The following is a 16,811-nucleotide window of genomic DNA, read 5'->3' on the forward strand; positions in this document are numbered from 1 at the left end:
ATTAATTAGGCTGATATTGGTATTAGACAATAAAAGAATGTAATGGTCCAAGATTAATTATGGTCGGCAAAACCACGTAGAATACTGTTACACAATGTGAACAACAATAAATGCGAACTGATTTATTCCATAGAGCAAAACGACAGCGTTTCTGTTGGGCGGGAAACAATAATTGGCAAAACTTCTTGCTTTATTATAGAGTTAGATTAGATTATTATTATTATTATTATGTTTTAATGCCTAATTATTTTGTGCAATATTTTTTTAAGTTTTTATTTTCAATACATATATATTTTTTAAGTTTCTTTTTTCAATACATCTTTTTTTGTTCAATACATGTTTTTTTAAGTTTATATTTTCAATACTTATTTTTGTTTATGTTTTAATTTTAAATAAAGAGAAATAATAATTAATTTTGTTATTCTAATATTTTTTATAACTCAAATTTGTTGTATACATTATTTTAAATTGATTTAACTATAAATTGAAATATAAAATGATTACTAGTGATATTTGAAATGAATAAATATAAATTGATTTTCTACCTATCTTTTTATACTGTAAATACCGTAACAATTTTATAAAGATATATGTGGGTTATAGTTCTAACAATTTTGATGTAGTTAAAATTCAATAAAGATATGTGGGTTAGAGTTCTATTGAGACTTTGAAATATAAATTGATTTTCTACTTATCTTTTTATACTGTAAATACTATAACAATTTATAAAGATATGTAGATTAGAGTTCTAACAATTTTGAGGTAGTTAAAATTCTAATCATAAAATAAGTGGAGGTCAAGGCTTCTAATCATAAAATAAGTCTACTGCATGCGTTCCTACACTCTTTCTATTTTGAATTTTGTATTTATGGTTGTCCTTCCGTCTCTGTAGAATAGTTTCCTACAATTGTGTATTCTTTGTAGTATATATTGCTATATGTACTCAATATTACTCAATAAATTGATTTTTTACCTATCTTTTTATACTGTAAATACAATAAATTGATTAATTTACAACTATATTCACAACAAATTAAATTAAGGGAAAATGACACTTTTTCCCCCTAAGTTATATACTTATAGCCATTTTTCCCCCTCAATTATTTAGGTAAACACATTAGCCCCCTCAATTATTCTAAAAGTGATGATTTTCCCCCCTGATATATTAAATTGACATTTCTACCCTTAAAGTAAACATTTTATTTATTTTACTTCTCCAACAAATTATCGCGTATACGTAGGGATGACCACGGTTCAGATCAAACTGAACCGGACACTATAGCAATTGAATTAAAAGTTTCCGGTTATGATTCAGATCTAGAACCTAATATTTGGATTTCAATTTATTAAAATTATGAATAAAAAAAATTGGATCTTGAACCGTGAATCGGCGGTTTTGGATCCGGTTCGCAATTTTGAACCGTCTTTATTTTAAAATTTTATTTTTTATTTTAAATAGTCTAAATTCAACAATAAATATATTTTATTTTTCAGTTCGGTACATGAATCGTCCGTTCCGATTCGCGATTTTAATAAACTCTAAATATCGAGTTTCGATTCTAAATTATAATTGGAATATTTCGGTTTGGTTGCTATAGTGTTTGTTTGGTTTGAACCAAATTATTGTCATAATTTGTTGGAGAAGGAAAATAAATGAAATATTTATTTTAAATATTTATTTTAAGGGTAAATATGTCCATTTAACATTTCAGGGGGAAAAACAGCCACTTGAATAATTCAGGGGGAGAAAGTGCTATAAGTATATAACTTAGGGGGAAGAAGTGTCATTTTCCCTTAAATTAATTCAGTATATAGATAGACTCACCAGTCACCCAATAAATAAAATCCCAAATTCATTACTCTTTATACTATAATTTTCTCTCTTGAAATGGATCAAAGAGATTGTTATTTAGTCAATTGAGAAATTATATCTAATTTAAATGAATCCTAATTACCTAGCAAGCAAGAACAAAGTGGCTTAAAATACAAATAGCAACACCAATAGAAATAAATAACAATTCATTAACAATTCAATTCTGCCTATTTGCTTATACTGTAAATACAATAATTGCTTAATTTACAACTATATTCACAACAAATTAAATTAATTTACAACTATATTCACTAAATTGATTAATACTATAATTTTCTCTCTTGACATGGAACAAAGAGATTGTTATTTAGTCAATTGAGAAATTATATCTAATTTAAATGAATCCTAATTACCTAGCAAGCAAGAACAAATTTACTTAAAATACAAATAGCAACACCCATAGAAATAAATACCAATTCATTAACAATTCAAATTCAAATAACAACTTAAAATACCTCATAATGTCCTTGACTTTGATTTTGATCATTGTAACTAAGTAACTGGCTTTGATTCTGATTATTTTAACTAAAAAAATCTTCTATCCAATCATCCATGGCTTATAGATTGTGTGATACATATACATAACACACACCACACATATATATCGAGTCATATAAGTCCAATTTGTATTCTCTGCCGCCCAAATTATCAGTAATTTCATCTCACAAACATCAATATTGACTAATTGTTTAAAAAAATATGTATTAAAATTATAAACTTAAAAATATGTATTGAAATTAGAAACTTAAAAAAAAATTATTAAAATTAGTAACTTAAAAAAATATGTATTGAACAAAAAATATATATATATTGAACAAAAAAAAAAGATGTATTAAAAATAGAAACTTAAAAAAAAAATATTTATTGAAACTTAAAAAAATATTGCATAAATAATTAGGCATTAAAACAAACAAAAAAAAAAAAAAAAAAAAGGAAAGCAGTGACTGGATTCATCTTAAAAACATGTTTTAATTAATTAGGTTTGAATTAAAATATTATTAATTATACCTCATAAATGAGGTTTGGTCAAGGTGGTGCAAATAGCAAAATAAATCTTTATTTGGCTATTTACACCACCTATGCAATTATTAAAAGTTTTCACCTTTTTTACAATTTCAAGATACTTTATATCTACTTTTGGTCAAATAAGTAGATACTTTGTAGAGACGGAAGGACAACCATAAATACAAAATTCAAAATAGAAAGAGTGTAGGAACGCATGCAGTAGACTTATTTTATGATTAGAAGCCTTGACCTCCACTTATTTTATGATTAGAATTTTAACTACCTCAAAATTGTTAGAACTCTAATCTACATATCTTTATAAATTGTTATAGTATTTACAGTATAAAAAGATAAGTAGAAAATCAATTTATATTTCAAAGTCTCAATAGAACTCTAACCCACATATCTTTATAGAATTTTAACTACATCAAAATTGTTAGAACTATAACCCACATATATCTTTATAAGATTGTTACGGTATTTACAGTATAAAAAGATAGGTAGAAAATCAATTTATATTTATTCATTTCAAATATCACTAGTAATCATTTTATATTTCAATTTATAGTTAAATCAATTTAAAATAATGTATACAACAAATTTGAGTTATAAAAAATATTAGAATAACAAAATTAATTATTATTTCTCTTTATTTAAAATTAAAACATAAACAAAAATAAGTATTGAAAATATAAACTTAAAAAAACATGTATTGAACAAAAAAAGATGTATTGAAAAAAGAAACTTAAAAAATATATATGTATTGAAAATGAAAACTTTAAAAAATATTGCACAAAATAATTAGACATTAAAACATAATAATAATAATAATAATAATAATAATAATAAAAGAGATTGATTATTAAATAAAAATAAAAAGATTAATGTTTGACTACATTTAATGAGGTGGTGCAAATAGCACTTTTTTATTTGCACCACCTATAAAGCTATTACACCTATTAAATAGGAGGTGTAAATAGCAAAATGGGTGGTGCAAATAGAATTTCCCTTATATATTCATATACATGTCATTCAAATGAATATATATATAAAAAAATATTTTAAATATTAACTCAAAAAATTTTAATATTATCTAAACTAAATTTTAAGTGAAAATCGAAAAATTAGAAATTAGAAAACAGAAAACATAAAACAAAAAACAGAGAATGAAAATTGAAAAGGAAAACAGAGAACAGTTTTCTGTTAATAAACTGACCCTAGGCATTTCGAATTCGAATATTCAAGTCGAATTGAATATATTCAAATAATATAATCAAATCGAATACAAATAAAATTTTAGATTCTAATATTTATCAAACACGAATACGATTAGTTTTCAAAATAATCAAATTCGAATGGAATAATAAGATATTCGACTCCATTTGATTAGTTTACACCCTGTCCACACCACACGTGTATGCTGGAATCTCCACCGCACTAGGGGCAGCTGCCACGTAGTCCTCGTGGTTTCTAAGCTGACACTTGTAGACTTTTTAAAATAAAAATTGATAAGAGTCTATGAATGTTTTTTTATATAGACTTTTATAGAATCTTATAAAGTTTTAAAAAGTTTTAAATGACTCTATGAAAGTCAATCAAAGTTTGTTAAAATCCATCACTTTAAAAGTCTTTAAAACTCTACAAAAATCATGATTGAATACATCCCTCTTAGAATTCAAAGTAAAAGTTATATATTCATATACATGTCATTCAAATGAATATATATATATATATATATATTTTAAATATTAACTCAAAAAATTTTAATATTATCTAAACTAAATTTTAAGTGAAAATCGAAAAATTAAAAAACAGAAAACATAAAACAAATTTCTAAAACAGAAAACAGAGAATGAAAATTGAAAATTAAAAACAGAAAACAGAGAACAGTTTTCTGTTAGTAAACTGACCCTAGGCATTTGGAATTCGAATATTCAAGTCGAATTGAATACAAATAAAAATTTAGATTCTAATATTTATCAAACACGAATATGATTAGTTTTCAAAATAATCAAATTCGAATGGAATAATAAGATATTTGACCTGTCCACACCACACGTGTATGCTGGAATCTCCACCGCACTAGGGGCAGCCGCCACGTAGTCCTCGTGGTTTCTAAGCTGACTGACAAGCTTCAGATTCTGTGTTTCCAACCCAATCCAGATTCCAGAGCTTATAGGAAATCCTCTTTCGCCTCCCCTATAAATATAATCTAGGTCGCTTTGGGTGGACATTGACATTATTATCAGCAACCATGTCGGAATCAGTTGTAGTCGGTGAGGCACCGGAATCACTCGCCAGGGAGAGGTTTCGCATAGGATATGCCCTGGCGCCGAAGAAAGTTCAGAGCTTTATCCAACCTTCACTCGTCAGCCATGCCTTCCAAAGAGGGGTCGATCTTGTCCATGTCGATCTCAACAAGCCGCTGGTCGAGCAAGGGCGCTTCGATTGCGTCATTCACAAGCTGTACAGTGACGATTGGAGGAATCAGCTTGATGATTTCTCCCTCCAAAACCCTAGCGCCGTGATAATCGACCCTCTCGACGCCATCGCGCGCCTCCACAATCGGCGTTCCATGCTTGAAGTCGTTAGCGACTTGAAGGTCTCATGCGAGAGTGAGGTTCTCGGAATTCCGAAGCAGGTTTTCATCCCCGATGTTGATTCCGAGTCCTTGTCCGCCGCTCTTACTCGCGAGGGATTGAGGCTTCCGGTGATTGTCAAGCCGTTGATTGCAAGCGGGAGTGCTGGCTCTCACCAGATGTTTCTGGTTTTCAACGAAGAGGGGTTGAAGGATCTGAAACCCCCGATTGTATTGCAGGAATTCGTCAACCATGGCGGTGTCATTTTCAAGGTATACGTCGCCGGGAAGCACGTGCAATGCGTAAAGCGACGATCTTTGCCGGACATATCCGAGGCTAACTTCGGTACATCCGCGAATTTGTTACCGTTCTCTCAAATATCAAATTTAACTGCTCATGATCAAAGTGATGACAGATTTGCCAAGTTGATTGAGGAGGCGGAGATGCCTCCATTGAGTTTCGTAACTGAAGTAGCTAACGAGTTGAGGCGTGCTTTGAAATTGAATCTCTTTAATTTTGATATGATTAGGGACACTCGAGCTGGAAATCGGTATCTTGTTATTGATATCAATTACTTCCCTGGTTATGCTAAAATGCCTTCCTATGAGACCATTTTGACTGAATTTTTCCTTGACATTGCACACCTGAAGAAAAACAATCTGTACCCTTTTCACGGATCTGAGATTGGTTCAAAGGATGACAAGCCAGCCTAGTTGTTTTGTGCTTAGAATTTGGACTGCAGAGCTTTGTTCTTGACTAAATGAAGGAAAAGCTAACAGAGGCTGCCCTAAGGTTTGAATGAGGAAAGACCTTCTAAATCCTTTAAAGGCGCGGATGCTGATCATAGACTAGTCTTAGATTCCACTTCTTTGTCTGTCAGATAGCTGGGTGAGCCATGCTGACTCTTTCTTCTTTCCTGTGTTGGACTTTGAAGCTGGTTGTATGTCTAAACATCTTGCTGAATTTGGTGTTTTAGAAAACATTTTAGGGATCTTACAAGGAGTGAGAAATTCAATATTTGATCTTGAATCTATGTATACATTTAAGTGTATTTGGTTTATAATTTTTCTTTTTCCAGGATTCATTGACCTCTAATTTGCAATGCTGTTTCATGGGCTGAATGATAATGTCTTTCTTGTTTATTGGATTGAAATATTTTAATTTCCTACATAATGTGGTAAAGGCAGGGAATTGTTTTCTCCCTTTACTATTACTAGAAATAACTTGTCAAACTGAATTGCCTGAAATATTACGTGGTAGAGGCAGGAAACATTGTTTTCTCCCTTTACATGAGCCAAAGGTGATAAGCAAGTATTAGTGATAACAGATCAACCGGGAGAAATGATGCAGCATGCCAGCATCATACTCCAAGAACCTCGACAAAATTATGTTTTTCTTGACTTGATTGTTTCCTCAAACTTACCATCTGAGGACTAACGTAAAGCCAAAACAAAACGAAGTTTCTTAATTCATGGTTTACATTAAGGGCTGTGAAAACTTTCTTTATGAAAGCATGGAATTGGATACTTGTGAAAATCCCGTGTAGATAACCTCCCGTGCAGACTTTAACAATGACGAAAGGACAAGGTATAGCTTACTGTATCTATGTTATCATTACAGCCTTTAATACATGAACTTCTTATTGACTGGCAAGCTATCTTCTTTGCCCTGTTTCAGGCTCGTGAGCATATGGATACATTTGGTTTGAATAGCTGATGCTACAAACACTTAATATGTTGATTTTTCACCTCAAAAGTTATGAAGATGGCAATTAACTTTTTGTGTCACAATATGCCATTCAGATTTTCAGGTAGGTATATACTGCTTTCTCTATTACGCACAGCAGGACGATGCATAGATACCTGTATATCTATATATAAAAATTTCTGTGTGTTTGTGTTAGGTGTAAGGATTATGTTGTGGTGTCATGAGGTGAAATAATGAAACATTTGTTTGTTAAAATGGTTGGTAGAGGTTAGTTCTATATGGCCAACAGTACTACCTACTAACTATCAGGAAGGTCTTGGTATTATACAAACGTGTAATGGAAGTTATTTTTTAGCAAAAGGATACTGTTATAGAATGCCATAGAAGCCACTAAACAATATTAAGTCATATGTCATATGTCATATGTTATGGTACATAAAATTCAAGACACTTGCACACATATAGAACTAACCTCTACCAACCATTTTGCGTTAGTAATAATATGGTTATGCTTTGAGCCTTTGATATGTATTGATGGAAATATTTCAACCAGCAAGATAGGTGCGATAATAATTAACAATAAATAAATAGAAAATAAAAAAAAGGCAGAGCTTATGAGTAGCAAATAGTTCCATCCATTGCAAGACGCAACTAAATTGGAGGTTTAATACCTGCCAACTGAGATGGCTCAAGAGGTTCTATAGGGGGTTTATAATTTTCTCAACTCTTTTATATAAGTATCAAAACTCAAGCTAAACACTTTGGTCTTTGCTTTGGTTATATAGATAGTAACACAAGCAAATGTATTTTTGTGTATATCATATACTGTCCATAAAAATTAGCACGGTTTTTGGTATTAGTAGTTAAGCTAAAACACCTTTTTATGGTTTTCCTTTGCATTTTCAAGTAGAAAAAATGGAGAAATGACTTGTTTATTTACCAATGTGTTTGCTTGCATGTACTTCAATTTCTTCCATGGTTTATGTGGTCTTTCTAATGCTTTCTTCTTGTCTTTATGGAGATCAAAAGTAATTAATTCTCAGCTGGCAGATATATAAGAAGGAACATATAGGTTGTATTTCTTACACACACACACACACACACACACACACACACACACACACACACACACATATATATATATATATATATATATATATATATATATATATATATATATATCCATGTTGGTGCAATAGGCTATATATAGACAAAACAAAAATGTTTAAAAGGTATTGAATAATTGAGTCGATGATGTTTGGCACGGAGCCTGTATACAATGGTTACCCAACTGTAACATACCAATAAGAGCGTTGTTCCTATATAAATAGATTCAACATCTTTTTTATCCCTAAACTGGTGATAGAAAAGGAAAATAATGTTCCGTCATATATTCTTTATTTGTTCTTGTCTAGCTACAAACAAGCCACTAAAATAATAGTGAGCATTTCTTTACAAGAATTTGATAATATAGACTGGACAGTAATCAGGATCAATTGGTCAGAAATTCTTGTCTGCTATCAAGCAATGAAAACCGCTGGTTTGTGGAACTGGTTATGGAGAAAAGGTTTGGCTGCAAAAAAGAAATAAAAATTAGGTTGAAGAATTATAATCTAACGTAAAATGTTTATATAATTAGTGTAGGAAAGTAGGAAACGTATTAAGAAGTACTCAAAAGACTTGGTTTAAAGTTGAAATAAAGTTCTACTTACTATAAGATGTCTTGCCAGTAAGAGTCGGTTGCTTCATCATCATCCACTTTAATGTCTCTCCAAGCTTCAAAGGTGGTCGTTGCATTAGGCACATGGTTGGGAATATCGTGCTTCAGGTTTGCTGAAATAGTATATTTTTCTTTGTCGGTTTCCCAATCAATACTACTGCTTGGATTCTCGGGGAAAGGGGATGCCGGGATTAGTGCGGGAAATATTGGATTACTAGGAATGTCCTCGCCACTGGGAACGTTTAATGATGATGATGACGACACTGTGAAGGCATTAGTCATGAGCTTATTGCTGTCGTCATTAATTCTGGAAACGTTGGAGTTGGTTGTTTGCCTTTGATTAGTCTCGTTTGAGATGATACCGGGATGATGAATTTGAATCTCTGAATTTTGAGAGGTTGATGAAGTGGCAACTGAACCAGAACCGCTGATGTTTGGCGGTAGCCTACTAAAATTGTATGAGCTTCCCGGATTACACAATCCCCCCTGCAACTGTGGGTTCAGTAATGCGAGATGATCAAGAAGCTGGTTCCAGGAACCAAACTGAGTTGCTAATTCTGGAATTTGGTTCTGAGCCTCGTTCGTGGTATTGTTAACACTACCCCGGAGTTGTAATTGAAGTGCCATGAAATTCTGCAACAACTGGAGTTCATTTGCTAGTTGTGCCGCATCTGAACATAGCCTGAGAGCGTTAATACTGTCCCAAAGAGGATTTGCGACATTGCTGTTATTGCCCATGTTGGCAGCGGCAACGAGCAGCTGAGGTAGATTTGCAAGGGCGTCGATGAAGTTGAAATCAGTTCTTGGCCTATGCGTTACCGGGTCAATACCCATTTGCAGCAACCTTTTACGAAGATGAGTATTCCAGTGATTCTTGATCTCGTTATCAGTTCTTCCTGGAAGTCGCATTGCAATGGCTGACCACCTGCAGATTATTAGCACACACATCATCATATATGGAGCATTAAAGGTAAGCTAATCACAATATTTTCAGCTTATTTCGGTTTTTCTTTTGTTAGACCACTAGTTGTCTAATAGGCCCTAACTATAAGAGGCACTTTTAAGCCTGTACCATACTCAGACTAATTTCTTCGGTCACTCAGCCAACCAAGCTGGTTCAGCTTATTTTTTTTGGTCAGACCACGAGGTGTCCTAAGCAGCAGGCCCTAACTGTAGGAGGCACCTTTAAGCCCGAATCATACTTGGACTAATCCCCGTTCGCACCGGGCCGGCCCAATTAAGGGGCAAAATTTTGGCCATATTGGATTTTCCATACGAGAGGGGTTCGAACTCCCAACTTCTTTTGAGGGACAAGAGTGCATGGTCACTCACGCCAACCAAGTTGGTTAGCTGGTTCAGCTTATTTTAGTTTTAATAGCTATAACTACTGATTATTGCATGAGAAGTGATTTACTTGTTTCCCAGAACCGAATGAAGCTTGATGATGAGTTGTTCTTCCTCCTCAGAGAACTTGCCCCTCTTGATGTCAGGCCGGAGATAGTTCGTCCACCGGAGGCGGCAGCTCTTCCCACAGCGGTTAAGCCCAGCGAGCTTGGGGACTGCTCTCCAGCTTCCATGCCCGTTCTTTCGGATGTAATCTACCAGTTTTTCATCCTCCTCCGGCGTCCAAGGCCCCTTCTTCACACCACCGCCATTCTCATCTCCCCTGCCGCCACTGCTGCCGCTGAGCGTCGGTGATGACGGCCGCCTCATTGTGCTGGCCACCACCTGCATGTAAGGAGGAGAAGAAGAATGAAGGGGAAGTTTGCTCTTTTGGCTCTGTACGAATGTGGGATTGGGGGTGGTTTATATGGATATGGTGCTGTTTGAAAATAGGAGTTTTGACACCCTAAAGTGTGATGAAGAAGCATTACTTTTAATGACATGGACACCAACTTTAGTTTTCACTATTCTTTTATTTTCTTTTCCTTTTTGAGGGACAAAATCTAATGGTTAGAAGAGTTGGAAAACCTAATTGATCTACTTCCAAACAATGTCAAAATGAAACAACACAAAGTTTGTCAATGACATCATAATCTAACAATATTAGTATATCATTTTAGTATATGAAGTAATAAATTTAATCTTTTAAAAATAACACTTTCAGTTAATCAATTGTAGATTTAGTTTTTAGTATAAATTTAGACTCTGAATTTTTTAGAAAATAGCATGTTGAACAATATGTTTATTTTTTTTGTTGTCCACGGTATCCCTCTAGCCGACAGTTAGAAGACGTCTCAACGGTTATCGTTTAAGAGATAAGGTGATGAACCACCACGCCAAGTATATTGGTTTAAACAATATGTTTATAAAAGTGTGTTGGACTATTTTTTTTTTTCTTTTAATTATATTTGATAGTATTTGATGATATAGGAGTGCATTAGACTAGTTTTTTTTTTTTTTTTTTTTTAATTGTATATTTTTTTGGTGGTGTCTTTATTGTATGTTATTTATAATTGTATATTAACTAAGTAAAGTTATTATTTACTGCCTAGAGGGAGTAAATTAAGTTTACAAAAGTAACATTAAATGTTATTATAACTAACATGGTTGGCGTGGTGGTTCAGCACTTCGTCACTTAAGAACCATCTATGTGAATGGAGCAAAAGCACCATCTATGTGAATGGAGCAAATCATTTAGCCAGTCCCTTACCACTTAATGTGCTGACTGTTGAGATGGAGGATTAGTGTTTGATTGTCGGCAAAAGAAAAAACATTAAATGTTATTATCATGTATATACGGAAATTAAATTATATTAGTTCAAATTAAGAATGTTAATAGACTAACTTGTCCAAAAATACAAAACTTGTTACTCCGTATTATATACGGAGTAACATTTTATGAGATACTAAATACGAATGTATTTCTTGCAAAGCATACATCAATCTTAATCTTAATATAGTTAAGAACTTGTCCTCGTACATAGACAGGTGTCTTTCGTTCACAACAGAGGTTTGTAATTTGTAAACGAGGTTGAGTAGGTTTCACTTCATTAACAATATAATAATCACGATTGAAAGAGATTATCTTATCGCGCAAGGAAATTAAGTTAAGCATTTCAAACTGGATTACCGACTTGCGTTTGCATGCATTTGGGGAGTCGCAGCACACGTGGCGTACGAACAATGGATCAGAGGCCTTCCATTGGGTCCCACGAGGCTCAAATATAAAATTGATTAGCATGGAGAGATTATATTATGTTTAATTTACTCAGTATTTTTTTTAGGAAAAAGTACCAAATAACTTACTAAACTTTTTTTTTTTTTTTTTTTTTTTTTTGGTGTAATTGAGCCACTGAACTTAAAAATTGTGCAGTTAAATCTTTAAACATGTAAAATATGTGCAATTATGATATTTTACTAATTTTTCTCGGTAAAATTCGATCATATAATTTACATGTTATGTACTAGTTGGTATGAACGATTGAAATATTTTTAATTTAAATTGTATTAAAATAAATCATAAAAATGTCTCAATTGCACATATCTTACCTTGTTTGATAGTTCTATCGCACACTTTTTAAGTTCAGTGATCCAATTACATATAAGCGTCAGTTAGGTGACTTATTTAACACTTGTTCCATTTTTTAATAACATAAACTTTCAGAATTCGTCAGACTATATTTTAAATCCTATAACCTGCCATCAAATTCATGAAGAGGTAAATTCAATCAGTCTAGTTTCGATACTCATCACCAAATTCTTTTTTTACTATATGCACGCACAAATTAAAGATCAGAATCTAAACCAAATCTAAATTTTCAATTTTCAATATTCATAATAGGAATCGACCTACACCATATTGCTGGATTATATTTAATTTGTTTATTTTGACCCCATGATTACACATTCTTGCAAGTAAGCTCTGATCTTCCGGGCGGGATTACCCAAGAAACCAACATTAGTTGATTTAGTTCTAACGGCACATTATTATAATCTATCCTATGGATGCTTATGTATGTACCTCCGTCGTCTCATGTTTCCTCATACTAGGATATGGTCGGGAAAACCCTCCGGGGAAACACTGCGCACACAATATATAATGTTTTATTTGTTTTGTTTTTGTACCAAAAATCCAAAATAATTAAATCTGCAGTACAGAAATGCTGAGTTACGTTTTCGATTGTTCGTTATGGAAGTAGGCTTCCTTTTTGTTTGTTTTTTATTTTTTTTTGTGCTCCAGCTTTTGTCCAATGTATACGGTACATAACTGCTTTTTAATTTTGAGAAAAAAATATGTACAAGAGGGCTATATATATATATATGTGTGTGTGTGTGTGTGTCAACAACTTTTGATTGAAAAAAAAAACCATAATTTTCGTTAAGCAGAGTTTTAGATTTGAATAATATATATATATATATATATATATATATATATATATATATATATATATATATATAGGATTGTTTCTAGCCACAGGCTCTAAATTTTTAAAATTTTTTTGGAGTTTAATTTTTTTAATAACCCCCAAACTACACATGAAAAGTAAAATGTACTGGGAATGTCTTGTACAATAGATTCAACCGAGAGAGTATTGGTAAGAATTAACTCGTGACATTTTGATATGAAAATTATGTTGCATCACTTGGTTATTAACTTATTACCCCTTTCCAGGGCTGTGCAAACCTGACCCAACCCGACGCACCCGTCCGATCCAAAATCTGAAACCAATGCATCCGACCCGACCGTCATCCGAAATTTCATATCCGATCCGCAGCCCTATACGACGTCAGATAAAGAAGTTCGGATAGGGTTTGGTTTTTTCCCATCCGACCCGTCCGATTACCCGAAGATTGCTAGGGTTAGGTTTTATGTGTATGCTAGACGACGTCGTATGAGGTTAGTATATATGTATGTTGAACGCTCTTGTGAGCCAGATGCGCAGCTCTCTAGTCTCTTCTCTTCTCTGAGACTCTCAGCTCTCTTCTCTCGTTCTCTGTTCTCTGACTTCTCTCTACTCCTCTCAAATCTCATCCTCTGAGTCTCTCACAGTTTCACCTCTCTCTAGTCTCTACTCTCTGAGAGTCTGACTGTCTGAGACTCTGAGTCTCTACTCTCTACTTTCTCTATCTGAGACTCTGTGGAGTCTTCGATTGTTCGGTGGTGGACTGGTGGAAGCCCTTCTCGAGTTGGTGGTGGACCGTGGACTGGTGATTAGAGGCCCTTGTTCTCCGGGGAATATTAAGGGAAAACCAAGTAAAGCAAAAACCCTAGTTTTAGTTTTTGTGATCTGTTGATTATTTTCTCTCCGCATGTTCAGAGGTTCGTATATTTGTGTTAGTCTGTTAGATTATGCTATGTTTTGTTCTATTTTATGATCTATTATGGTGGAAGCACAAACCCTAGTTTTTGTTTTTGTGATCTGTTGATTATTTTCTCTCTGCATGTTCAGATGTTCGTATATTTGTGTTAAATTATGCTATGTTCTGTTCTATTTTGTGATCTATTATGGTGGAAGCACAAACCCTAGTTTTGTAGTTGTGATTTGTGTGGACTGTGATATTGTTATCTGTTGAGAAGTTCCAGATTGCATGTCACTTGTCTAGTTGTCTCTAATTTGTGATACTTTTGATATTTTGATAAGGGTTTATGTGATTGTGATTTCTGTGGACTATGATGAATTGGTAATGTGATATTGTGATCTGTTGAGAAGTTCCAGATTGCATGTCACAGACTCACAGTGTCACTTGTGTATAATTTGTGATACTTTGATAGTTTGATTGTGTGGACTGAGATAATGTTTTATTGTTAATACTTGAGAAGTTCCAGATTGCATTTATTGAATTATTGGTGGAAGTCATTAAATATTTAAATGATAATATTTGCATAAAAGTTAAAGGCTTGAATGTGAAATTATCAAGTTTCAAACTTGAAATTTCCATTTATTGGTGGAAGCCATTAACTGAAATCCAGATAATGATGAATTGGATACAATTCCTGAATCTGGATTTCTTTCATTCTTTGAGTATGTTTATGGATGTACTACCCTTAATTGAATGTAAATATGTAAATATGTAAATATGAAAATGTGAAATCTTGATACATGATGACACAAAAAGTGTCTCAATCTTGATTTCTTTGTATGTTTATGTGATTGTTGGCTTGTTGCCTTTGCTGAGTTCTTGAAGTACTTGTATTTGTTGGACCTTTAATTGATGCCCATCATTTTAGATGGAGAGCATCAATCTTCCTGACTCTGGACCTCAACCCTTAACTCAAGAGGGACATGGAGGACAAGCCCAAGGCACTGAGAATCTTGCTCAGCAGCCTCAGGTTGCTCCTGCTGTTCCTGCAAAAAAGAGGAGGGTGGTTGAGTCTAGATCTCCAGTCTGGGATCACTTTGAAAAGATCAAAAACTCTGAAAATATAGTGGTTAAAGGCAAGTGCATTTACTGCCTGAAAGTGTTTTTCTGTGAGTCTAAGAAACATGGCACATCATCTTTGAAAAATCATATGCTGGCATGCCTTAAAAATCCTGTTTCAAAGGATACTAGGCAGCCCCTTCTCACATTCAATACTGTTTCAACTTCTGCAACAGAGTCTCCTGTGGGGGTTTTGGGGACATGGGTCTTTAATCAAGAGGCCATTAGGAGGGAATTGTGTGAGATGATCATCATAGATGAACTCCCTTTTAGGTTTGTTGAGGGTCAGGGGTTCAAGAAGTTTATTCTTGTAGCTTGTCCTAGGTTTCAGATTCCTTCTAGGTGGACTATTTCTAGGGATATCTACCAAATTTTCCTAGATGAGAGGTTGAGTCTTAAGAAGTTGTTTAGGGTTGGCACCCAAAGGGTCAGTTTGACCACTGATACATGGACTTCTGTCCAAAGGATTAATTATATGTGCATTACTGCACATTTTATTGATGACCAGTGGAGGCTGCAGAAAAAAATAATTTCATTTGTCCCTGTTTCTTCTCATAGGGGGTGGAGTATATTGCCAAAGCCTTAGAGAGTTGTTTGTTGGAGTGGGGGATTAAAAATGTGTTCACTGTGACAGTGGACAATGCTTCTTCTAATGATACAGCTATGAGATTTTTTAAAAGCAAGCTGTTGTCTTGGGGTTCTTCTTCTGTTAGGGTGCAGTATATGCACATGAGGTGTATAGCCCATATCTTAAACTTAGTGGTTCAAGATGGCTTGAGGTTTGCAGATGAGCCAGTTAAAAGGGTGAGGGATGCAGTGAGATGGGTTAGGAACTCACCTGCTAGGTTGAATAAGTTCAGAGAGCTTGCTGAACTCATTGGGGTGGAAGCCAAATCAGCTTTGCAGCTTGATGTCCCTACAAGGTGGAACAGCACCTACATTATGCTCAACACTGCAATTCAATATCAAAGTGTCTTTGACTCATATCATCAAAATGATCCTTCTTTTTCTGCTGACTTGGGTTCTGCACCTTCTTTCCTTGATTGGGAGACTGTTGAAAGCTTAATGAAGATTTTGAAAACTTTTTATGAAATGACAGTGAGAATATCTGGTTCTCTTTATGTCACTTCTAACACATTCTTCTCTGAGATCTCTGATCAAAGTTGCATGCTGGAAGATATGACTAAAACTGAGAATACTGAAAAGGTAAAACACTTGTGTTTATTTGTGTAATTGTGTATAACTTGCCAAGTTGTATGTGTTTTTAAATGTTTATGCTTTCTGAGTTTGTGTATTTATTAGGCAATGGGGACAAAAATGAAAGACAAGTTTGATAAGTACTGGGGAGATCCAGAAAAAATGAACCATCTCATTTTCTTTGCCAATATTCTGGACCCGAGAGATAAGGAGGAGTACATGCCTCACTAGTTTGTCCAGTTGTATGGAGATGTCAAAGGCAAAGAATGTTTTGCCAAGGTCCAAACTGCAATGGTTGCATTGTATAATGACTATGCAGCTACATACTCTGACAGTTCATCCTCTAACCAACCTGTCCAGTCTCAGC

General features: G+C 33.7%; 2 protein-coding genes across 2 annotated transcripts; one reads left to right on the forward strand and one right to left on the reverse strand.

Moving 5' to 3' along the window:
- Positions 1-4,958: 4,958 nt before the first annotated feature.
- LOC109146505 (inositol-tetrakisphosphate 1-kinase 1-like) lies at positions 4,959-6,599 on the forward strand. Its single transcript, XM_019294164.1, has one exon. It carries the CDS (start codon positions 5,133-5,135, stop codon positions 6,168-6,170), a length of 1,038 nt encoding a protein of 345 aa, XP_019149709.1. The 5' UTR covers positions 4,959-5,132; the 3' UTR covers positions 6,171-6,599.
- Positions 6,600-8,386: 1,787 nt separating this feature from the next.
- LOC109146504 (transcription factor MYB76-like) lies at positions 8,387-10,891 on the reverse strand. The gene is made up of 3 exons (XM_019294163.1): positions 10,299-10,891; positions 8,877-9,809; positions 8,387-8,737 (listed from the first exon to the last, which is right to left on the reverse strand). Exons 1-3 carry the CDS (start codon positions 10,616-10,618, stop codon positions 8,719-8,721), a joined length of 1,272 nt encoding a protein of 423 aa, XP_019149708.1. The 5' UTR covers positions 10,619-10,891; the 3' UTR covers positions 8,387-8,718.
- Between the last annotated feature and the right edge of the window lie 5,920 nt (positions 10,892-16,811).

This window comes from Ipomoea nil, unplaced genomic scaffold, assembly GCF_001879475.1.
Source record: "Ipomoea nil cultivar Tokyo-kokei standard unplaced genomic scaffold, Asagao_1.1 scaffold1932, whole genome shotgun sequence".
In the NCBI taxonomy this organism is placed as follows: Eukaryota; Viridiplantae; Streptophyta; class Magnoliopsida; order Solanales; family Convolvulaceae; genus Ipomoea; species Ipomoea nil.